General features: G+C 29.7%; 3 protein-coding genes across 4 annotated transcripts; all 3 read right to left on the reverse strand.

Annotated features, from left to right (window-relative positions):
• Nucleotides 1-3,631: 3,631 nt before the first annotated feature.
• LOC101496495 (probable N-acetyltransferase HLS1) lies at nt 3,632-5,363 on the reverse strand. 2 transcript variants are annotated; one of them, XM_027337374.2, is made up of 3 exons: nt 5,113-5,363; nt 4,819-4,997; nt 3,632-4,739 (listed from the first exon to the last, which is right to left on the reverse strand). In XM_027337374.2, exons 1-3 carry the CDS (start codon nt 5,260-5,262, stop codon nt 3,875-3,877), a joined length of 1,194 nt encoding a protein of 397 aa, XP_027193175.1. In that variant the 5' UTR covers nt 5,263-5,363; the 3' UTR covers nt 3,632-3,874. The 2 variants fall into 2 exon arrangements, with proteins under 2 accessions (XP_027193175.1, XP_004511849.1); XM_004511792.4 differs by having other exon boundaries at nt 5,083-5,363.
• A 7,672-nt stretch (nt 5,364-13,035) lies between these two features.
• On the reverse strand, nt 13,036-19,213 carry LOC101496829 (casein kinase II subunit alpha-like). Its single transcript, XM_004511793.4, has 10 exons — nt 18,789-19,213; nt 18,578-18,707; nt 16,313-16,507; nt 15,834-15,991; nt 15,228-15,318; nt 14,988-15,053; nt 14,432-14,514; nt 14,051-14,114; nt 13,899-13,967; nt 13,036-13,446 (listed from the first exon to the last, which is right to left on the reverse strand). Exons 1-10 carry the CDS (start codon nt 19,118-19,120, stop codon nt 13,387-13,389), a joined length of 1,248 nt encoding a protein of 415 aa, XP_004511850.1. The 5' UTR covers nt 19,121-19,213; the 3' UTR covers nt 13,036-13,386.
• An 876-nt stretch (nt 19,214-20,089) lies between these two features.
• LOC140919038 (casein kinase II subunit alpha-4, chloroplastic-like) lies at nt 20,090-20,786 on the reverse strand. Its single transcript, XM_073364487.1, has 2 exons — nt 20,340-20,786; nt 20,090-20,258 (listed from the first exon to the last, which is right to left on the reverse strand). Exons 1-2 carry the CDS (start codon nt 20,669-20,671, stop codon nt 20,105-20,107), a joined length of 486 nt encoding a protein of 161 aa, XP_073220588.1. The 5' UTR covers nt 20,672-20,786; the 3' UTR covers nt 20,090-20,104.
• Nucleotides 20,787-22,383: the final 1,597 nt, after the last annotated feature.

The raw sequence follows: 22,383 nt of genomic DNA on the forward strand, positions 1-22,383 counted from the left end.
CGATATAAAATGTCAAGAAAAAATGTCTTTAAAAAAATTGGTTAAAAAAAATTGGAAGCCCAAAATATATCAATTGAAAGAATATAAATATCGGAAATAATCCATTATTTTTAAAGATAGAAACTGAAATGCCCGGTCTCTTTTAGAAAGAAAAACATCACTGGTTTATTTGTGAAGAAATTCAAATATTTTGATGCACTCTTGCTTTTGCTTTGATTTTTTAGATCTTTTGTTCTTGATTTTTCTTGAATTCTTCATCAAGAACAATTTATTTTAACCAATGGATTAAAACTAACTCTTGAAGATGTAGTTTTTTATTTGTCCTTCCCATTTTATTTCTCTTCTTCTACTCAAAGTGGTTGAACAATCTTTTAAAAATTTCACAATAATAAATTAAAAAAATGAAAACACATACAAACTAACCACTTAAAAAATAACTCTAATTAATGTTTTACATTTAAATTTAAATCTAAGTAACTTTTACCTCTAATTTAATCTATTTATCCACATATCCCCTCTCATATACTAATAGATCTTTATATTGCATCAATCTAAACCTTACAACACTAACTTCAAAGATGAGATAAGATTTTATTCTTTGTAAATTTTTTGGTTTAATTGCAGTTTTGGTCCCTCTATTTTAGTTAAATCGCAAAAGTAGTCTCCTCATTTTATTCCTCCTCAGTTTCGGTCCCTCAAACAGAGTTTTGATCCAAAATTTGATGAAGTTTCATTATTTTTGCGTTTATTTAAATCACATCATGCCTCAAGATTTATGATTATAAATGGTGTAGTGTGACTTGAAAAAATGAAACTTCATAAGTTTTGGACTAAAATTTTGTTTGAGACACCAAAAACTAAGGATAAATAAAATGGAAAGACTACTTTTGCGATTCAACTAAAATAGCGAGACCAAAACTGCAATTAAACTTAAATTTTTTTGTATAACTTTATCTATTTGGAATGTAAATTTTTTTTCGAATAGATTCTCTTGTGTCCATGGCTATTAGGCTTGCGGAAGTATGTTAAGAAAATGAGCAAGAAAGTATAATGGAAGTGGGTGTTCGCAAGTGAGCCCAATCAAATCTCACACTAGACCCTCGTAACTAATAGCACATGTGATGTGAGTTGGTATTGGTAATTATCGTTTTATTGCAATCCCCGTGAGTCTCTACTATGACCATTACTTTTACACATTACTGTACTCATCAAAATAAAATAAAGCTGTATTAGAAACCAAACAAAATTTCTCTTATATATATACCGTCTCTTGGTTTATTAAATATTTTAAAAATATATTTAAATTGTTGGTTCATATGAATGGTGGACACCATCGTCCTATTTGACTAAGAGCAAAATACACAAAATCTTAAAATATAAAAAATTTATATTTTTTTATTTATATAATGTTCAACCTCTTATTTTTTATTAAACGTGATATTTTTATTCACACTTGATACAACAATAATCGATCTCATAAGTGTCAATTCATCTATTTATATAGGTATATTCCTCTTTAATTGAATCTTTTTTAAATACATACACTTGCATTGTTGTTGACACTCAACATCAACGAGACACGTTACCGGACCACTCTTATTGTGCTAGACTTTTGATACAGTGAGCAAATCACTTCAAACCATTGACTTTGATACCATATTGAATCATAAGAGAGTCTGAATAATTATCACATTGAGCTAAAAACAAACACCACACAAATGAACTACACACTGCATCTTTACTTAAAACCTTAAAATATTAGTTTATTGGATATTTGAGTCATCGCACTTATATAATATTTAACACTTCATTTTTTATCAAATATGAAACTCTTACTAAAACTTAATATACCAACATAAATAAATCTAAAATATCCTCTTTAAGATTTAAATAATTATAATTGTGATTATTTAATTTTACAAAAAATAAAGAATAAAGGGTGAAAATTATGCATTAGATTGTTCAATACTTTTCTATTTTATTTGTTGTTAATAGTTATCAAACAGTTTAAGGTTGACAAAAACAGAATCAAACAGTATAAGAATTTAAAAACTTATCAAAGCGTATCTCCACTTATACTTCTAAGACTCACTTTCTTTTTTAATCATGTACGAGAATCTAACTTGCCACATTTTAAATATCCTATTTCAATTACTTTTGTTATTCCTTTAGAATGCTAAAAAACAATAACATTTCCTCAAACTCATATTCAGTATTCGTTTGAAATATTTGGTTGTATACCAATAAAAATCTATTTGGTAAGCTCAAATTAATAGTTTATAATTAATAACTTATAACATATAATGTGTATGATTAAAGTAAAATTGTTTAGTAACAATCATTTTCTCATCGATTTATAGAATATTTCACAAACTTGTATAATTTTTTTAGATGCAACTCCAAGTTGCATTTAAATTTATAATTTATATTATTTTTCTCTCAAACTTATCATCATCTTAATCAACAAAATGTAAATATTAATTAAAAATATAATTTTATGTAATTTTTATTTATAGTTTAATCAACTACTAATTTTATGAAAAATTTCAAGTATTAATTTTTACATCAAAATAACTCAAGTGAAGATTTTATTTCATACAAAAAACTGAAAAGCATGTCGAGTTATATATATCACACTGTGCATATTTGGTTTTTCTTTGAAAGGAGTCAAAAGTGAATCTACGCATGTAAAATTAATTTTGAGATAATTTATTTTTATCTAATTAATTTTGACTCTAAATTAATTCTAATCTAAAGTTAAAATTTATATCTATTAATTCTAAAATTAATTTTTAGTTTAAAATTTGTAAGTCAATTTACTTTTACATAAATAATTAATTTTACATTCAATTTATTTTTAAATATAATTAAATTTACAAAATTATTTTATTTAAAATTAATTTTTATCATCACACCGTAAAATCAAACGTACATTTAATAAATTACAAAGTAAATATCTAATGAGAGCCTCAAAAAGCCAACTGGCCATATTAGTATTGGGTCGAATTAAGGTTAATGTAGGAGCCATTTGACCCCATATGCTTCCCCCATTATGAAATATACCATGAACAAACATCCATAATAAAACAAAGTTGGGCAGGATAAGATCCCTGCCTTGGCTGCGCGCATACTATTATCAAACGACATATGATAATATTATTATTATTCAGTGTCAAAAGGTTCAAGAATATTTTGGCGTCATATGACATGTCCAAACAAAATTATATTGCGATTCATACACGAGTTCATATCACGCTTCTCCATTTAAACCCATATTATATCCCATTATAGAAATGTGTAGCATAGTCATAGATTCCGATATTAAAAGAGTTTTTTAGAATATAAGAATATTACCCATTATTATATAATTGTTAACCAATCCAAATTTCAAAAGATAACAGGCAAATGATTACCAAAATTAAAAGCTAAATTCATTTACGACAAAAGGCTATGAATGGCAAATGGTGGATATTCCTTCAATTTTATAAAAAAAATGCATAAACAATTCTTAAAGTTTAATTTATCTTGTAAAATTAATAGTAAAGTCTAATTCATCTCGTAAAACTAATATTGTTAAGTTAGAGAATTTTTATAATAACCCATTCAAATTCAAAAATTATCTTTAAATGTATAAATTTAAAAGGATATTTATAATCTCATCAATAAACAAAAATTATTTCAGATAAAAATAAATTCACATAAATCCAAATTATCTCCGTTTAGTCCATTTCCATGATCTTCTAATAAGACACTAACCTAACTAGATAACATGTTTCATAAAAATATACACATTTGAAGGATAGAGTAAAAAAACTACATAAAAATAAGATAACAAAATGGGAAAATACTAGATAACTAACTAGACTCTTTTAAATTAAATTTCTCTGGGATCCACAAAAATGGAGAATTCAGAAACAGACTTAGTCCAATCACCAACAGAACCATCACTATAATCCTCAACAAGCCTCTTAATACACCATAAATCCTCGGCGCAAGATAGCATTTTCCAGTGTGGTATTCCAAACCTAAGTGGTTCGCACGAAGCAACTTCAGTAGCCACCACTGCACACCCACGTTCCAAAGCCATATTATGCGCAAACCCACAAAGGGCCTTAATCATCTTAACCGATTTTGGTCCTTCACCACCAAGCCCATACAAAAAATGAAACCCAAACGGACTAAACAAATCCGGAATCGACGGTAAGTTCAACCACGGCAAGGCCCGGTCCAAAACACGGCTTGTTTTTGCAAGAGCGCGCTTCACGCGCGACGCGCCACGAACCTGGAGCGTGAAAACCTCTTTAGAATTCCAAACGCTTAAGACGGCCCAGGAATATGGTGGGCCCAAAAGAAACTTATATAGGCCAGGCCACGATTCGGTACTGTAGGATCCACTTGGTACGGCAAGGAAAGTCCCGATACTGAGTTTGTTTTTAAGAACGGAGTCAATGTCCCGAGGGAAAAACTCCGTGGTGGAGAAACGGTTACGGTAAAGAATAACGGCCTCCGAAGGAGTTAACGGAATGACAGTGACGTTAGGTGAAACCTTTATTTTATGAGCGTAAACTGGGTTGACAAGAATTGACGGTGTACGGAACTTTGAATAACCACATTTGTCGGTGAAAAGTTTAACGGACGCTAAATTATCGTTTTCCGTTGCCATGTAAGAATATTCAGCACCATTTTTTCTAAACCAAGCTTCGATTTCGTTCACAAGCTTCAACCCTATTCCCATTCTCCTGCACCATTAAAAAACACTCTAATGTCTAATTAACACCCTAATTAATATCATTTTCTTAGCATTGAAGATAATTGTACCTTTGATTAGGAGAAACGCGAAGGCCTAATATGTAAGCGAGTTTGGTGTATATTGGAATTTGATTAGTGTGAGTGGTGATGTTGTATTGTTTTGATTTTCTTGAGAGCTTTTTACCGCATGTAACGGTTTTGATGCATCCTCTTATCATTCCCACTATCTCTTCGCCAATTTCAGCTACCTATTGAAATTATAAACATAAGTAGTAAAATAATTAAATAAAGTTTTAAAAGATTATTTGGTAATAGAATAGTGAATAAATATACCAGCATGAGGAAAGAAGGGGAGTGGCGGACCCTGCAAATCGGGTCACCAAACATGTTGGTGAAGAGAGAAAGTTTATGATTGGGTCCAACCTCACATGACATTTCAACTGCTTCTACTCTTTCTCTGTCTTTATTAACATCAAACTCTCTCACAATTACTGTTAGTGATTCATCAACCATATTTGCTATACAATCTCAAAAGAGTAGAATTAATATTGGGATGTTTTTACTGTGCAGTGTAGTAAAAGCAAGGGTCAAGAATCAGACGCCACGAACGATACATTAGCACCAATTTGAAAAAAATCAGATATCTATATATATATATAACAGAAATTAAGGAGTGAAGATGATTGAGAGAAAATTCAGAAAATGATAAGCAGTATTAATTTAATATAAATATTTATGTTTCTATTATTTTATTTTAATTAATAAATCTTAAAATCTTCCCTTATTGAATTGAGTATCATTCTCTCTCCTTAAGTTTATTTTATCAAAAAATTTAGAGTGATTATTTTTAATTTTAACTTTTGTCTCTAAATTTTAAAATTACTATACGTTCTTAATTACAAATTTCCTTTAGAATTTTTTTTGTCATTAAATATAAACCACTTTGTAGTTTCTTATATGTATTTATTCTTTTTCTAAATAAATTTCTTATTAATAGTATCAATTTGTCTTGTGATGAAACATCAATATTGAATATTTTTTCACATAAAAAGTATTTAGCCAATAGTAATATACAAAACATACATGTTGATTGTACTATCAATATTTTTTAATACATATAAAATAAATGTTTATAAATAATGACAAAGGTAGTAGTTTTTCAATGAGATTCAGTAAAGAATAATTCATACTTTATTTGTTTACCACATCACTCACCTAAATATGATTATTTTGAAATTAACATATTAAGTTGTAAAATAGTGTTATTTTGTTTCTTACAATTAAATTATTATTTAAAAAAAAATTAATGGCTCCATTATTTGGTAGTAGTTGCTAGTTTAGTTGAACATAGCTTTCTCAAGGACAGACTAAATATACTGAAAGTTTTCTTTGTCTTGTGGTGTTTTGAGTACCTGAACTTTTTAGCTATTTTTTTATTGTTTTCGTTTTGTTTTATTTTATTTCTCTTTCCAGAATCTACTACTATTGTCTTTCGCTTTCAGTCCGAGTTTTATGTCTCTTAAAATAATTATGAAGACGTCTTTGTCTGTTCTCCCTGCTCTCCATCTGTTCATATTTCTTTATCTCTCCACTACTTTTTCCATTCACGCTCTATAATTAGAAAATGTTAATAAGTATCAAGAGTATTTGTTAAAAAAATAAAAATAATGTATTTAATATTCTATAATTTTGAAAAAATAATTACATTATTATTTTTTCCTTTAACAAGTATCTTTAGGTTATTTAGGCACTCGTTATTGTGATATTTATTTTATTTATCTGAATTCCTTTTTACTACCTTTATCTTTATATGTTAGGTTATCTGGTAGAAAAATGTATTTTTAAGAATTTCGTCAAATTATTAAAATTATTAATTATTTTTTATAAAAATATCTAAAATTAAATATAAATAATTATAATTTTTTATTTATCAAACTCTCTTTTAATAATTGATGAATAATTTAAAAAGAAAATGTAGAATATTGATAAAATTAATGTGACAACTTCTTTCTTAGTTCCTTACATTGATAAAAAAAAAAATTAAATATAAAACGACAGAAGTAGTACATACTACTCTCTCCTCACTTTTATAAACACGCTGAACTTTTTGATATATATATATATATATATATATAAAAGAAGTGGATGATGGTGTTTTTAAATCTTAATTTAACCGACAATATTAATATTATTATATTGAATATTTTGTGTCGAGTTTGAATTCAAAAATTCAAATTCTCGCAATTGATTGTGAGTTAATCGTTGTATTTATCATTTCATATATGGGCAGAAGTAGTACATACTACTCCCTCATCACTTTTATAAACACATTGAATCTTTTTCAATAAAAAAATATAAAACAAGTGGATGATATTGTTTTTAAGTTTTAGTTTAATTGAAAAATATTAATATTATTAAGTTGAACATCTTGACTCGAGTTCGAATTCAGAATCTTACACTTAGTTGTGAATTTATAATTGTATTTATCATTTTTTATATAAACAAAACTAAGACTGGTGAGATAATTAATATGTATATTGTGTACATAGTTATTAGTAAATTGTCCATTATATATATATTAGAAAAAGAAAATAATAAATAAATTAGAAAAAGAAATGTCCTAAGAGCACTTCTTAAGTAATCTTGAATGTTTAAAATTTGTTCTTCTTTATCGAAAATTTATAATTTTCGAATAAGTTATTTATGTTTTTTTTAACTAGATCCTTTAAATGGAACCCCTTTGACAATATTAGTCTTTGTGATATTATCAATTAACCAAATAGTTGTTTTTTCGTTAGTTTCGGTTAAAAAAATGTCATATGACTTTTTTCTCATAGTTTCTATTAAAAAAAATGTCATCTAACCGTTACAATGCTTAGGTATACATAACGATATGACAAAAATAAAAATAAAAAATATTTTTAATTGCTTTTTTTAAAAGAAAAGAAAATTTTAAATAAAGTTGTTAGAATTCTTTCAAGTTTAATTAGTCATTTTTTCTCTTCATCATCTTCCACGGTAAATCCATTGTTGTAGGATAAAATTCATATTCAAGTTTCTAGATATTCTTTGCTTTAGTTTCATATTTGCTTTATTTTTTAATTTGTATTTTAATTTTTTTTAAGTTTATGGTGAAGATGAAGAATAAGATGAAGATTTTAATTTATGTTGGTGGAAGAAGGAAGAAAATGTACCTTGAAACCCTAAACCTCTTTCAATTGTGATTAGAGATGGATGAATAAATTCTTCTCAAAATTCATAGAAACAAAAACAAAATTAACGGCTAATTTGTTCAACCATAAAAAATCCTTCTTGAAACCTCCGTGATATAATCAGTTTGTAAAAAAAAAACCAAAAACAAATTATACAGCTAGTTTTATTTTGAAGATATTAAAAGAGAATTGAACAACTCATTTGTTTTTAGTAAATTTCTCTTTATTTACAACAACTCATACTTAATTCTTGTTGGAATTGTGAATTTTTGTTTTGATTTTTATCTAATTTACGTAGCCGACGTTTTGGATATTTCTATTGGAATTACAAATTTAGAGGTTTAAGTTTTTTAAAAATAGAGTGGAAGAAGAAGATGATGAAGAGGAAAAAGATTAAGATTAAGCTTGAGTGAAAACTAGTTTAAACTTAAAGAATTATTAATGTATTTTTTCCAAACTTAAATGACCAATCCAGAGATTACTTATTTTTATAATTTGTCACATCAGTACTTTTATGCACATCTCATCATCGTAATAGTCACATGATGTCTTTTTAATGTAACTAGCGGAAAATTACATTTATACAAACGAATAATAACATAAAATGTTAACGTTGCAAACGGATGTCACTTAAAGAATCTAGATGGAAAAAAAAATTCAATCTATGAACTATATTAAACATAAAAGACTAAAAATACTAAGACTTAAATATAATTTTGGTCATTTATCTTTTACTTAATATCTATTTTGACATGTATCTTTATTTTGATTCATGTTGTTGGTCCTTTATCAAATGATGTATTTTAGTTCTTGTCACGATCATGACAAAAGTTATAACATAATATTATTGGAATCTCTTATAACAATTGTCAATATGCATCTAATAAAATATTCTTTTAAAAAAATATCCATTTAAGTCAATAAAAGGTTTGCATTTAACAAAGTTCTTCTTACGTCATTTAAAATATATGAAATTTTTTAAAAAACGAATGATATTTATCATAATTTAATATGTTTTTATCAAAATTAATTATAAAAAAATGAAATGACAAAATAAATATGTTCTATAAATGAAAATAAAAATACAAAGTAAATCATATCAAGCTCTAAACAAGAGCTTTAACCAACTGAGTTAATAGACCTACATTTGTAAATGAAAAAAAATTATATAAATGAATGCAAGTCATTAAATTTTACCTTAATATTAGATGTTTTAAGTTTACATATATTATAAGTAGATAAAATAAAAAATTGATACAGTCTAAAATTTAGTACATTTTCTTATAATTAACATTATAAGATAAAGAATGTAAAAAAAAAAAAAGTTTATAAATAAGATTCGAGATATTTTCTAAAAAAATTAGATAAATATAAAAAAGATTATGGTCATAAAAAAATATGTGTGTTATCAGTCATTTATTAGTCTTATAGTAATTCATTTCATCATAATAAAATATTAATTAGAAATAAAATATATTGGATACATAATAAGAGTATATTTCATCATAATAAGAATAATATCATCAAATAGTATAAAATTAGATAAATTTTATTATATTGGATACATAATAAGAATATATTTCTGTGTTTGTGATAAGAGGTAATATATTTTATCTGTTTTTTAGTCAATTAATTCAGTAATTAGATCCATAAAATTTAGTAGTTAGACTCACAAGAACAAGAATTTACTAAGCGGTCAAACTCACAAAATTTGGTTGCTTTGTCATCCTATTTTCTTCAATATATTATTTTTCAAAACTTTTTTTAATATCTTATGTTATCTTTGTCATGAAAAAGGTTGGGCAAAACCTAATTATTTTCTGCAGATTAAACAGATTGTGGTCTGGCTTGTTTTTCTATTGTCTATTTTTTTTAAAGCGTTAATAAATTATTTGATTTCCTTGTCTTGCTTATGTTTCCTCCACACCATAGAAAAACAAACGAGATATTATCCTCGATTCATATTTTGAAATCGTGGTGGCATGCATCCAACTTTCTACATACGCAGTGCCAGTCGAGAATATACATCCTACCTAGCTACAAGGATGAATAAAAAATGTACCATATATAGATCACGTCAAGTGCCAAGTAGCGATGTCCACTAATATAAGTAAAAGAAATTAATATTCTTCTATAATTAAATTGTTGTTGATAATACTTAAATAATATGATAATCACATACGATAGCTAATATTTAATGCGAAAACACTATGCTCTAAAAGCGACAAAATATATAATGTCACATAATGCTAAACTTGCTGCATATAAAAATATATATGTAATGATAACCTTGCTAAAGACAATCACTAGAGAAAACAAACTGATTTCTTAAAGAAGTATGATGACTAATAAGTGCACATTACAATATCAAAAGTGGTGTCCTATGACTACGTTCAAGTACTCTTAGGAAAAAAGTGTTTGGAATACAATTTGGTATTGATGGATATTTACTTTTCTTTTCCAAGTGATATTAAAGAAAAAAAAAACTTTAGACTAATTTAGCACATATGAACATCCTCAATTAATACAAATGTGGCAACAAACCGGCAGTATCAAAGGAAACAAATAGTGTCAGATACTACCTCATTTTTTCTTCTCAACCATCCCTGAGAATTTTGGAGCTAATGATACGTGGGAAGTGCTTCAGAAAAATGGAAAGATCAATAAAGTCGTCGTATTAGTGCGTTTGTTTAGTTTAAATAAAAATAATTTTTAATTAAAAAGATTTAGAGATTATTTTATAGAGATTTATTTAAAAATACCTTAATGATTTTCGTCTGATTGTATACAATTTTATAAAAGTGATTTCTTAAACTACAAAATTACTATAAAGGACATTACTATTTTAATAATATCTTTTTTTCTACGTTATATATCTACCTCTTCCTTTTATCTACTATTTTTCTCCTTCTTGCTATAAGTTTAATTAATTTCTAAAATGTATTTTAAAATTGATTAATGAACCGTAATTGTACTCATGAAAAAAACAAAAAGTAAACATACAAAAGCAACAAAAAAATTGTATCAACATAAAAATAATGTAAAAATAAAATGATTCAAATAAAATGCATAGAAAGAATAAAAAAACAATGGGGAGAAATTGACGACGAGAAATTAAGAAGGAGAAGAAAGTTCCTTGATAAAAATCTAGTAAATATTGATAGAAGACAATTTTGGATTTTCCAAAAAAAAGTAAGGGTAATTCTATTATTTTATCCCATTAAGGAGTTAAGTTCCGTGTTTTTAAAACTTATATATCGTTCTCTCTCATTTATGGCGCGAATGTGATAAGCTGCTATTGTTGTGTTTGTTTCAGATTTTTTCAAACAAAAAATTATTTTGTAGGATAAAAAAAGTGTTTGTTTTAGATTTTTGAAAAATGATTTTATTAAAAAAATCATTTTTTGACTAAAAATAAAAAGCTACAAATAGTAATTTCTCACTTTTACCTCTTGCGATAGATGGGAGAGAAAAACGAAAGACAAACTTGACTCATTAACAAGAGAGAATGATGCAGTTACCCTGCTTTATTTTAAAAATCTCAAATTTTTTTTCTGTTAATTTTTAATAAATTTTTATCTAATCTTTTTTAATTTTCCAGACAGTTGTTTTTTTGGCTGTGTTTAGTTATTATTTCTTAAGAGTATTCAATTACATTGATCAAATTTTAAAATGTGTTTACGAAATTGTCATTGTAGCTTAAAAAAATCATTTTGACAAAATTGTATACAAATAAGTTAAAAATCAATTTTTTAAAAAATATTTATTTTTATAATAATAAACAAACAGAAATTAAAAAATCATTTTTTTTAAATCTTTAAAATATAATCTCTAAATTATTTAAAACAAAAATTATTTTTATTAAACTCAAACAAACCCTCTTTTCATTTTTAGACAAAAACATAAACTTTTTAATAAAATAATTTTAAAAAAATCTAAAGCAAACTCCATTAAAATAATAAAAATATAACGTTTTGGTTTTGCAACTTTCCTTGATATATTTAATGCTTTAGAAATTGTGATAAAAATGGACTATTTTTATTCGTGCACAAAAAATATAAGTTAACTAACCAAGACTTCAACGAGAATCGGATAACCATGCCAGATGGGCGGTTAAAGGAAAAGAAGAATAATTACCAAGTTGGATAAGGAGACATGTGCAACAACAATCTCATATGCAGAAGGGTTATGGTGAATCAAAATCATAAACTGAGACTGAGGCCTGGTAGGAGGAATCAAAGCATGGACAACGAGTTTCAAGGAATAGAAATCCAACGTAAAAATTTGCACACTTACAATTTGAGGTGCAAGAGGAAGTATTGGCTTATCATAGTAGGATGTATGTGGGGCGAGCTGCATATCTTCGGATGGCATACAATATTAAGAACGAATTTCAATAGGAAGGATACTTTGCGGCGAAGATTACTCATTTGGGTGCTAATTTAGTATTAATGGAGTCTGGTAATGATGGTGAAATTCCAATGTTAGTCCAAGATACTGCAGATTGGCTAAGCATGTGGTTTGAAGAAATCAGATGTTGTAGACCTATTGATGTTGATGAAGAGAGATTGACATGGATTAGATGCTACGGGGTCCCTCCTCTTGTGTGGAGTGTTGATTTTCTTTCCACAAGTTATCCATGGTTGTGAATTCTGTTTTTGTGTCACCTCAATCATCCACAGTAATACGATTTATGAAAAAGAAAAAAAAAAAAAACTATTTGTTTAGACTACAACACATGGGATGCAATGGAACTTCGTGGTGAGAGCAACGATTTGGTAGACCCAAAAAACCCTTTGCGGAGGGTAACGAAGTTAGGATAAAGTGAAAATAAGCCCATATGAAAGCTATCAGTCATGTATTCACGATGGATGGTTGCTTACTTGATCCTGAATTGGATCCTCTTTAAGGGAGTTTCTTTTCCCACCTTTACATGTATTTCGGAAGTATACTTCCAGAAAAACAACAATCTTTTTGCCCTCCGGAAATAAACTTCTGAACATAAACACATTTTTTTCCATCTCAAAATGGAAGTATAATTATACCCACATTATTGCCACTTTAGGCGCCTATAGATTCCAACATTTCAAATGAAATCTTACTGACAAAAAATAATGAAATATCTGTAGTAATTAAACTTAAGACTGTTTCCATTTTCTTGAAGACTACAAAAGAATAAGGAACTCGCAAACCCTGACCAGTTACAACAAACACAAGCGTATAAGCTTCACTCAAATGGAATTAACTCATTCACAAAATTGAAGCACACATCAAGATGATATCGTTGAGACCTGGATTTTGCCCAAAAAGTGAGAGGTATTTTGATGAAACTTGAGGACAGAATTAAATCGAGCTTCACCACGTTTGAAGACTTTTCGGCCTTGACCAAAAGTAAGCAAGATATCTCAAACAAGGCATCAGCAACTCAATGTGCTCGAGTTGTACTGCTTTCTGCATTTCTCACTGGATTGAAGTAGGGGTGGGCCTGCAAGCATTGAAAATATTTGTTTATGTAAACCTTATGGGAAACAAGTTCATATTGTCAAATAATTGTATGCAGGAAGGACTAGATAGTTAGTATATAATTTGAGCTTAAATACTGCAGATTTCGGAAGAAGAAAAAATCAAGGCTTATCACACAATCTACTGGAGTACAAAGCATAAGAAACCAATAGCCACTTCAGTGAAATAGAAACAGAGAAAGTCCAGGTAAGATTTTGTAATAAAATCCCATCGTGATTTTATCTACAAATCTAAAAGCAGGGAAGCAAATCCAGGCATGGAAAAATTAATCGGTGACACATGAGATGAAGTAATAGTAATAGTTAGCGATAAATCATATTAGAATCCTGAAGTTCAAAAGTCAATTTGCCACAGATGACTTAACCTATTTCAATAATAAAAATGTTACGATGCCAAAAAGATTGGGCTCCTTACCATAGCTTCTTTTGCAGTGGGCCGTTCTTGATGATCAAACTGTAGTAACTTGTCAACAAAGTCAATAGCCTTTAAAAAAAAGGGATCAATTTAGAATGAAATCAATGACCATATGGGTATTCTAGAACAGAAATAATCAGAACACATGCTACCTCAGGAACAGCCAAGTGGTGATTATTCCTATTGATGAACTTTGCCCATGGCCTCCGGCCATTCCTGCCACAATATTAGAACCTTTTTTTAGTTTAAGACTTTCAGAAAGAAAAAAATGGTTAATGAGCAAAGGCAACATATATACAGATGATTTGACCCTTTTAAAGTGGGGATTCATTCTAAGAGGTGAGAAAATCAGCGGTAGAAATTGTGATTACATTTACGTTCATGCAAATGTATAATAAATTATGACATTGTTTAATTTCAACTATTGTTTTTCTAACCAATGGCTAACTCCTCGCTTATTTCCTCTAGAGTGAATTCCCTACTTCAGAGGAACCAAACCAATATACATCATTTGTGAAAGGATGAAAATTAACCTCCCAACAAGCACTGCAAATTGCGGATCCAACTCTATGCGATACTTGTTCAAATATGCATTTAATTCATCTGACCCAAGTACCTGTTACAGCAGGGATAAAACAGTTTATCAATCCAAAATTTTCAGTCTAAATCTTTTCAATGTGCAACATTGTACAGCATATAGCTAAGAACTGAAAAACCTCCTTTGCAGGCAAATCTACTGCAGACTTTCAGATTGACTTTGCAGGCAAAACTAATTAAAAATGTTAAACTAAATATATTTAAAAAAGCAATGGTTCTGCGCAATTGGTATCAAAAAAATATGGACCAAAGTTGGATCATGGATGCAAAAAAATTCTCAAAGAAAGAGAATGCCACGTGAAATTTCTATAAAAGAGACTGAATAACAAAACCAACAAGTGGTACAAACTACAAACTTGATGACACCCAAGTACATAAAAGAGAAATGTCTAAAAATATGGAGGGGGGGGGAGCCACACAATTAAATGTAATAAATAACACTTGCAACATGATGACATCCCATGTGATATCTGGTTCACAATATTCACTAACCTTGGCTATTTTCACTAGTTGATCATAGTTATCATGTCCATAAAAGAATGGCTCCTTCTGGAATATCTGAACAACACAAACATTGGGTAAGCATTACATAAAAACTGTACCCTAGACATTGATTTTAGGGGAAATCATATAACACGCATCACTGAAAAATCGAAGGTTCGTCTCTGCAAATCAAGAACCAGGCCCTAAATAAATTACAACAAATGGCATTATAATAAAGTTCACCCATACCATTCCAGCAACCATACAACCCAGAGACCATAAATCTAGAGAGTAATCATAGTCTTGAAGATCAACAAGTAGCTCAGGACCTTTGAAATATCTACAAACAACGCAAAAAGGAAAGAGTCAAATAATAGTTTTTCAAAGGAAAGTGCAGAATAAAGATTTGGTAATTAGTAGCATCTTACAGATATTGTACACAGCTCAAAGACAACAAAACCTATATACTGTATACAAAGAGTATCAACATACCAAAAACATCCAAAGGAACACATTGATTACCAAAAGTACCAACTGAAAATCAATGCAAAGGTGCCATCTTAGATTATATCAAGGCAGTACTATGGACCTATATATGCACCAAGACCAAGTTTGGCAGGTGTTAAAAAATCCAATGTGGCAATTTCTCTTTTAACCAAAAGGAACTTAGACGCAACCACAAAAAATCCCCTCCAAATACACAGCAGTGAACTCAAACACCTAAACCCCCTTTAATTTCGGGCCTACTTAAGGATTTCCCAGCTCACCAATTTTGCCATCTAGTGGGCCAGACCAGAGGAAGTTTTTTTACAACTATAAGTTATTAGGATATGCAATAAAAGAGACATGAAGAACCTCGAGGAAACGCGAACATTATATTCTTTCCCAGGATGATAAAACTCTGCAAGTCCCCAGTCTATAAGGCGAAGCTTACGCTGCTCGTGGTCGATCATTACATTATGCGGCTTTACATCCCGATGCATGATTCCTTGTGAGTGGCAATAATCCAATGCCTGTCAAAAAATTTAGAAAATATAACTATTTCAAGTTAAAAGCCGCAAACAAAAGGGAAAAAAAAGACCTCAAAAAAAGAAACAAATGCAATTATATATCAAAAACTTGAAAACTTATAATAAGACATGTTATGATTAACCACTTTCTATAATTGACTTCTCCAAAAATATAATAATTAACCTTGTTGTGATTATGAACTATGAAGCATTAATTATATCTCTTGTTGACTGTCCAGCAATGTGCAAAACAAATAATGACTACAAAATTGAACTATTGATGTTATGTTGCTCTTTCATAAACAAGAAAGCATATAAACTTGCCTTTAGAAGTTCGTAGATATAGTATCGTATATCGTAATCTGACAAGGTAGGATAGAGCACTTTAAAATCGGTATTATTAACATATTCAAATACAAGGCTAGGGGTCTTTGACTGCTGGTCTCTAACAATGTCAAGCAACTTTACAATGTTGGGTCCTCCACACAGATTTTGCAATATCTTGATCTCCCTCTTTATCTGCATCCAGAATCAGGAGCGTGTTTAAAATTATAGTCATACATGTAATATAGCCAGAGGACGGGAAAGGAACCTACACAAATGATCAGGGTTTAATGGAAATCATACTGTAAACAATAAAATAAATACTGGGTAGCTAACTACTCTCAAACACTGTCACCACTCCGATGAACACTTGTATGACCACTCACATCCAAAAATACAAAGAAAATGCTAAACATAACAAGAAAAACTGAAACACTAATACAAAATTTATTTCCCCAACATAATGTATGCAACACATTGGTATGTGCGGTGTGTCAGTTGCCTGAAGAACAAAGGTACATAATTTAAATTTTAAACACCTTTAGTGCCTGGGAATTATGTTCTCAGTCTCAGATAGTGGCGCAGAGCGCCGAATCCTAAAAATAGAATAGCGGGATCGTGGGAGCAAAGGCCAAAAAACAGTATATAAACTAAACATATAATACAAATAGTATACAAAAATACTAAAAAAAAATAACCAAAATCCAACATCAAAATCAAGTTCTAATAGTAATCGTAATCAACAAAACAGAGCAGAAGAAACAAAGCAGACAAAACAGAGTAAAAAAAAACAAAAACAACACAGCAAGAACATAACGATCTGTACAAAGCAAGAACCGAGCATAATGAATGTTGAACGGAGCAAGAAGAGAATGACGGAGGAAGAAGGATATAGCGGAAGAACAAAAATGGTTTCTTCTTCACAATGCTGAACCAACCCCTTCGTGGGTTTATAATAATAATAAAAAAAAATTAGGGCTTAAGTTGATGTCAAATGATCTAAATAACCTTAATGAAGAATAAAAAATTAAAACATAAGAAAAAACATGTGTTTTTGAAAAAGCCCTATTGCAGGTCGAGTTGGGATAACAGGTCATGATGATAGTGGGATTCGCGGCCGGGAGCGCTGCTACCATCTAACCACATTTTTCCGGTCGGTGGCATCACAGCCAGCCCCTCCACCGTACCGGGATCCCGCAGGACTGCGCCGGGATTGAGAACATAGCCTGGGGAAAGATCAAACAAACTCCAATCCATTTACAAATCACATACCATACACGTGTACACGCCTTTTCGATGAGTGTCCGGTGTTTCCTAGTGTATGGTATGCAATTTGTAAATGGATTGGAGTTAGCTCGGTTTTGCATCACAAAGGCACAAAGGTGAGAGTTTTGATCAACTTGAAGGGACTAATCGGTGGAGGGAGAGTATTTGAACAAAGAGCACAAGTCGTGTGGTTCACATGTATTTGGGTTATTTGGAAGGCAAGAAATGAGAAATATTTTCAAAATAATGAAGTGTGGAAAATTTTGAGGATGAGGTAAAAATATTATCATATGACTGGTTGAAAATTAAATCAGATAAAATCAATAACACTTTATCTAAATGATGCTTGAACCTGTGGCCTTGTCATGGCATGCTCGACTAAAACAGCTGAAATAAAGGAGGATCAGGATGGTTTTGGTTGGGGACACATGGTTTTGATGTTCTAGGACATTGTTATTAGAGACACCCTTGCACACCATTAAGTAATATGGTACACTCATAGAGTATAGAATAGATAACTAACTGATAAAGTTAGTTACACTCAATATCCTTGTACACCATTAGGAATATGGAACATCCATAGACATTAAAATTACGTAACTAGCTGTTACTGTTAGTTACACTCTGGATTTTTTTTTTGGGTACAACACTCACTTTGGAATCTAACCTCTTGTATAAGGAGTCAAACAGACTATTGTACTCAGATTTTGAGAAATGAAATAGAATATCATTCAAAAATTCTCTAACAAGATAAACTCAAGATTCATCTTCTAACAATTTTAATGCTTTTATGCTGCTTCTATACATTATTCATATATGCTGCAATGGGTTAGAGGTAGGGAGGCAAGTATTTTGTTTGCCTCGTGTACTGTCTAATAAAGTTGTTCGCTTATTCAAAAAAACAATTCCATTCATCAAACACCAAATGAAAAAAACCACCACAAATCATAATAGCACGGTGAAAATATTTGTTTTTTAAAAGTCAACGTCATGATTTACCTTCTTCTTCTTAACAGGTTTCAGGATCTTGACGACACATTTTTCATTATCCGTACAGTGAACACCTTCAAACACCTCACTGTATTTTCCTCTTCCAACTTCCCTCACAACCTCATAATCATCTTGTTCTCTATAACAAAAGCAAGAAATTAAAATCAACATTAACAAAATGAAAATTATTAACGGTGTGGATTGGATTGTTAGTTGTTACCCCCACTGAATGGCGAGGGATTCGTAGTCCCAATATTCCTTAGGGCGAACAACATTGATATCAGCGTAAATCCTAGCTTTGGAGGTGGCACCGGGACGGCGAGTGGATTTTCCAATCTTTAGCGCCATAGTGTCAGAGGGAGGGAGCGGAGGAGGGTGGGAGCGGTGAGGAGGTCGTGGGGATGAATTTGAAGAAGAGACGGCGAAGCGACGACGGAAGAAAGTGGGGAAAACGGGAAAATTGGTGGTGGAGGATGAAAATGAACGAGGAGTGCGGAAAAAAGAGACGAATCTATCGAGCGACAAGGTGGATTGGAAAGGCCTAATGGCCATTAAATCGCAAATGCAAAAATAAGTTGCCGTAATTTGTTCGTTTGTTTTGACACTCAAAACCCTTGTTCTTTCTTTATGTATTATTATTATTTTGGCTTAAATACCTTCTTTTTTGTCTTAATCATTTAAAAATTCAGTTTCATCTTGTAACTTTAAAATCGGTTCGGTCCATTATTTTAATGGTAAAGCTTTGTTAAACTTCCACAATGTATCATATGCGTATACAGGGATAAGAATAGCCTTGGACATTTTTTAGGTGTTAAGCTCTGGTTGGTGGTTTGTCCTACTTAATAAAATGATATGCTCAAGTTACTTTTAAAATTTATTTATTTAAATAGATCAGATTCAATTTATAAAAAAAATCTATTAGACCAGATCGGTCTATATATATTTTATTATTTATTAATATTATTTTTTATTATTATATTAATAATAATATTTTCTATTTTAAATTATATCAATCAGACAATCACTTAGTAGTCATTCTATGTTTGGTAGTTGTTTCATATTTGGTAGTTGTTTCATATTTGGCAGTCATTCAATTAGTGAATCACTCAGTAGTCGTTTCATATTTGTTTGAGAGGTAATAATGGGTGCGTTTGTTTCAGAAAAAAAAAATATATTCTTTAAAATCAAAAATTATTTTTTAATGTTTAAAGGATATTTGTTTCAGATTTTTTTAAAAATTATTTTGTTAGGAAAATTATTTTTTATTTAATATATATAAATATGTACATTGATATTGGTATGTGGAGAGCATCATGTGGTATGAGTACTGAGTAGAACATTTAAATGTTTTAATGTGAATAAGGTTTTTAAATAGACTTTCTGCAATGGGTTAGAGGTAGGGAGGCAAGTATTTTGTTTGCCTCGTGTACTGTCTAATAAAGTTGTTCGCTTATTCAAAAAAACAATTCCATTCATCAAACACCAAATGAAAAAAACCACCACAAATCATAATAGCACGGTGAAAATATTTGTTTTTTAAAAGTCAACGTCATGATTTACCTTCTTCTTCTTAACAGGTTTCAGGATCTTGACGACACATTTTTCATTATCCGTACAGTGAACACCTTCAAACACCTCACTGTATTTTCCTCTTCCAACTTCCCTCACAACCTCATAATCATCTTGTTCTCTATAACAAAAGCAAGAAATTAAAATCAACATTAACAAAATGAAAATTATTAACGGTGTGGATTGGATTGTTAGTTGTTACCCCCACTGAATGGCGAGGGATTCGTAGTCCCAATATTCCTTAGGGCGAACAACATTGATATCAGCGTAAATCCTAGCTTTGGAGGTGGCACCGGGACGGCGAGTGGATTTTCCAATCTTTAGCGCCATAGTGTCAGAGGGAGGGAGCGGAGGAGGGTGGGAGCGGTGAGGAGGTCGTGGGGATGAATTTGAAGAAGAGACGGCGAAGCGACGACGGAAGAAAGTGGGGAAAACGGGAAAATTGGTGGTGGAGGATGAAAATGAACGAGGAGTGCGGAAAAAAGAGACGAATCTATCGAGCGACAAGGTGGATTGGAAAGGCCTAATGGCCATTAAATCGCAAATGCAAAAATAAGTTGCCGTAATTTGTTCGTTTGTTTTGACACTCAAAACCCTTGTTCTTTCTTTATGTATTATTATTATTTTGGCTTAAATACCTTCTTTTTTGTCTTAATCATTTAAAAATTCAGTTTCATCTTGTAACTTTAAAATCGGTTCGGTCCATTATTTTAATGGTAAAGCTTTGTTAAACTTCCACAATGTATCATATGCGTATACAGGGATAAGAATAGCCTTGGACATTTTTTAGGTGTTAAGCTCTGGTTGGTGGTTTGTCCTACTTAATAAAATGATATGCTCAAGTTACTTTTAAAATTTATTTATTTAAATAGATCAGATTCAATTTATAAAAAAAATCTATTAGACCAGATCGGTCTATATATATTTTATTATTTATTAATATTATTTTTTATTATTATATTAATAATAATATTTTCTATTTTAAATTATATCAATCAGACAATCACTTAGTAGTCATTCTATGTTTGGTAGTTGTTTCATATTTGGTAGTTGTTTCATATTTGGCAGTCATTCAATTAGTGAATCACTCAGTAGTCGTTTCATATTTGTTTGAGAGGTAATAATGGGTGCGTTTGTTTCAGAAAAAAAAAATATATTCTTTAAAATCAAAAATTATTTTTTAATGTTTAAAGGATATTTGTTTCAGATTTTTTTAAAAATTATTTTGTTAGGAAAATTATTTTTTATTTAATATATATAAATATGTACATTGATATTGGTATGTGGAGAGCATCATGTGGTATGAGTACTGAGTAGAACATTTAAATGTTTTAATGTGAATAAGGTTTTTAAATAGACTTTCTAAGGTTTTTAAATAGGCTTCCAAGTCACGCCAGACTTTTAAAAATGTCAGGTCAGACCGGAAAAAAAAACTCATAGATTTAGACATTTCAAAATCTGGCCTGAACTGACCTATTCCCACTCCTAATTGTATATCATTTTTGAAAATTTTCTCCATTTTACTTCCTTCCATAGTCAATCTAATCAATCTAGATTTCACCAAAACTTAATATTTCTTATAATTTTGTTGTTGTAGAATTTGAAGATTGTGAACAAATTTAATCAATCTTCTTTCTTACAATTTTGTGAATTTGGAGATTTATTTCAATGAATGACTTTGTATATAGTATTTGAAAGTTTTTCTACTTCACTTCTTCTTCCACAAATTAATTTAGAATTCATAAAAAGTAAATATTTTAAAAAATTTCTTGTTGTTTATGCAAAATTAGGTGAACATGGTGAACAAATTCATTTCATTTCCTTCTTCATTACCTTGTGAATCTATAAGTTTGTTTCAAAAAAATCGTTTTTTGATTCATAAAATGAATAAAATGGGGTATTTTTAATTGTATCTGTGTATTATGTGTTGGTGTAGTTTGTATTTTGATATACAATTGTATTTAAGTAATTAAATTGTTGTGACAGTGTTATTTTTTGTGTTGATTTAAGAAGAAAAATGATATTGTTGTATTATGTGTTGAATATTGATATAATGCGAGTTTGATGAATAAAAATGTATTTTAAAAAAAGCACAATTTGTTCTATAAACTTATATTAAAAGTCTAATCTAGTCATTTTTTTTCTTGAAAGATACGATAAATTACTCCATATTTAAATCACACAACTACAAGATCCCGAATTCGAATCGGGACAAGATATTCAACCTAACAATATCGACGTTTTTC

Source organism: Cicer arietinum, chromosome 8 (genome assembly GCF_000331145.2).
Source record: "Cicer arietinum cultivar CDC Frontier isolate Library 1 chromosome 8, Cicar.CDCFrontier_v2.0, whole genome shotgun sequence".
Taxonomy (NCBI): domain Eukaryota; kingdom Viridiplantae; phylum Streptophyta; class Magnoliopsida; order Fabales; family Fabaceae; genus Cicer; species Cicer arietinum.

What these genes read in the sequence shown, in the direction of transcription:
- LOC101496495 (XM_004511792.4), bottom strand. Translation starts at nt 5,262, where the DNA reads ATGGTTGATGAATCACTAACAGTAATTGTGAGAGAGTTTGATGTTAAT. An exon ending in CCCCTTCTTTCCTCATGCTG is followed by an intron (nt 4,998 to 5,082) that starts GTATATTTATTC and finishes TAATTTCAATAG; the next exon opens with GTAGCTGAAATTGGCGAAGA. An exon ending in CGCGTTTCTCCTAATCAAAG is followed by an intron (nt 4,740 to 4,818) that starts GTACAATTATCT and finishes TTAATGGTGCAG; the next exon opens with GAGAATGGGAATAGGGTTGA.
- LOC140919038 (XM_073364487.1), bottom strand. Translation starts at nt 20,671, where the DNA reads ATGGCCATTAGGCCTTTCCAATCCACCTTGTCGCTCGATAGATTCGTC. An exon ending in TCCCTCGCCATTCAGTGGGG is followed by an intron (nt 20,259 to 20,339) that starts GTAACAACTAAC and finishes CTTTTGTTATAG; the next exon opens with AGAACAAGATGATTATGAGG.
- LOC101496829 (XM_004511793.4), bottom strand. Translation starts at nt 19,120, where the DNA reads ATGGCCATTAGGCCTTTCCAATCCACCTTGTCGCTCGATAGATTCGTC. An exon ending in TCCCTCGCCATTCAGTGGGG is followed by an intron (nt 18,708 to 18,788) that starts GTAACAACTAAC and finishes CTTTTGTTATAG; the next exon opens with AGAACAAGATGATTATGAGG. An exon ending in CCACTGCAAAAGAAGCTATG is followed by an intron (nt 13,447 to 13,898) that starts GTAAGGAGCCCA and finishes CAATGCTTGCAG; the next exon opens with GCCCACCCCTACTTCAATCC.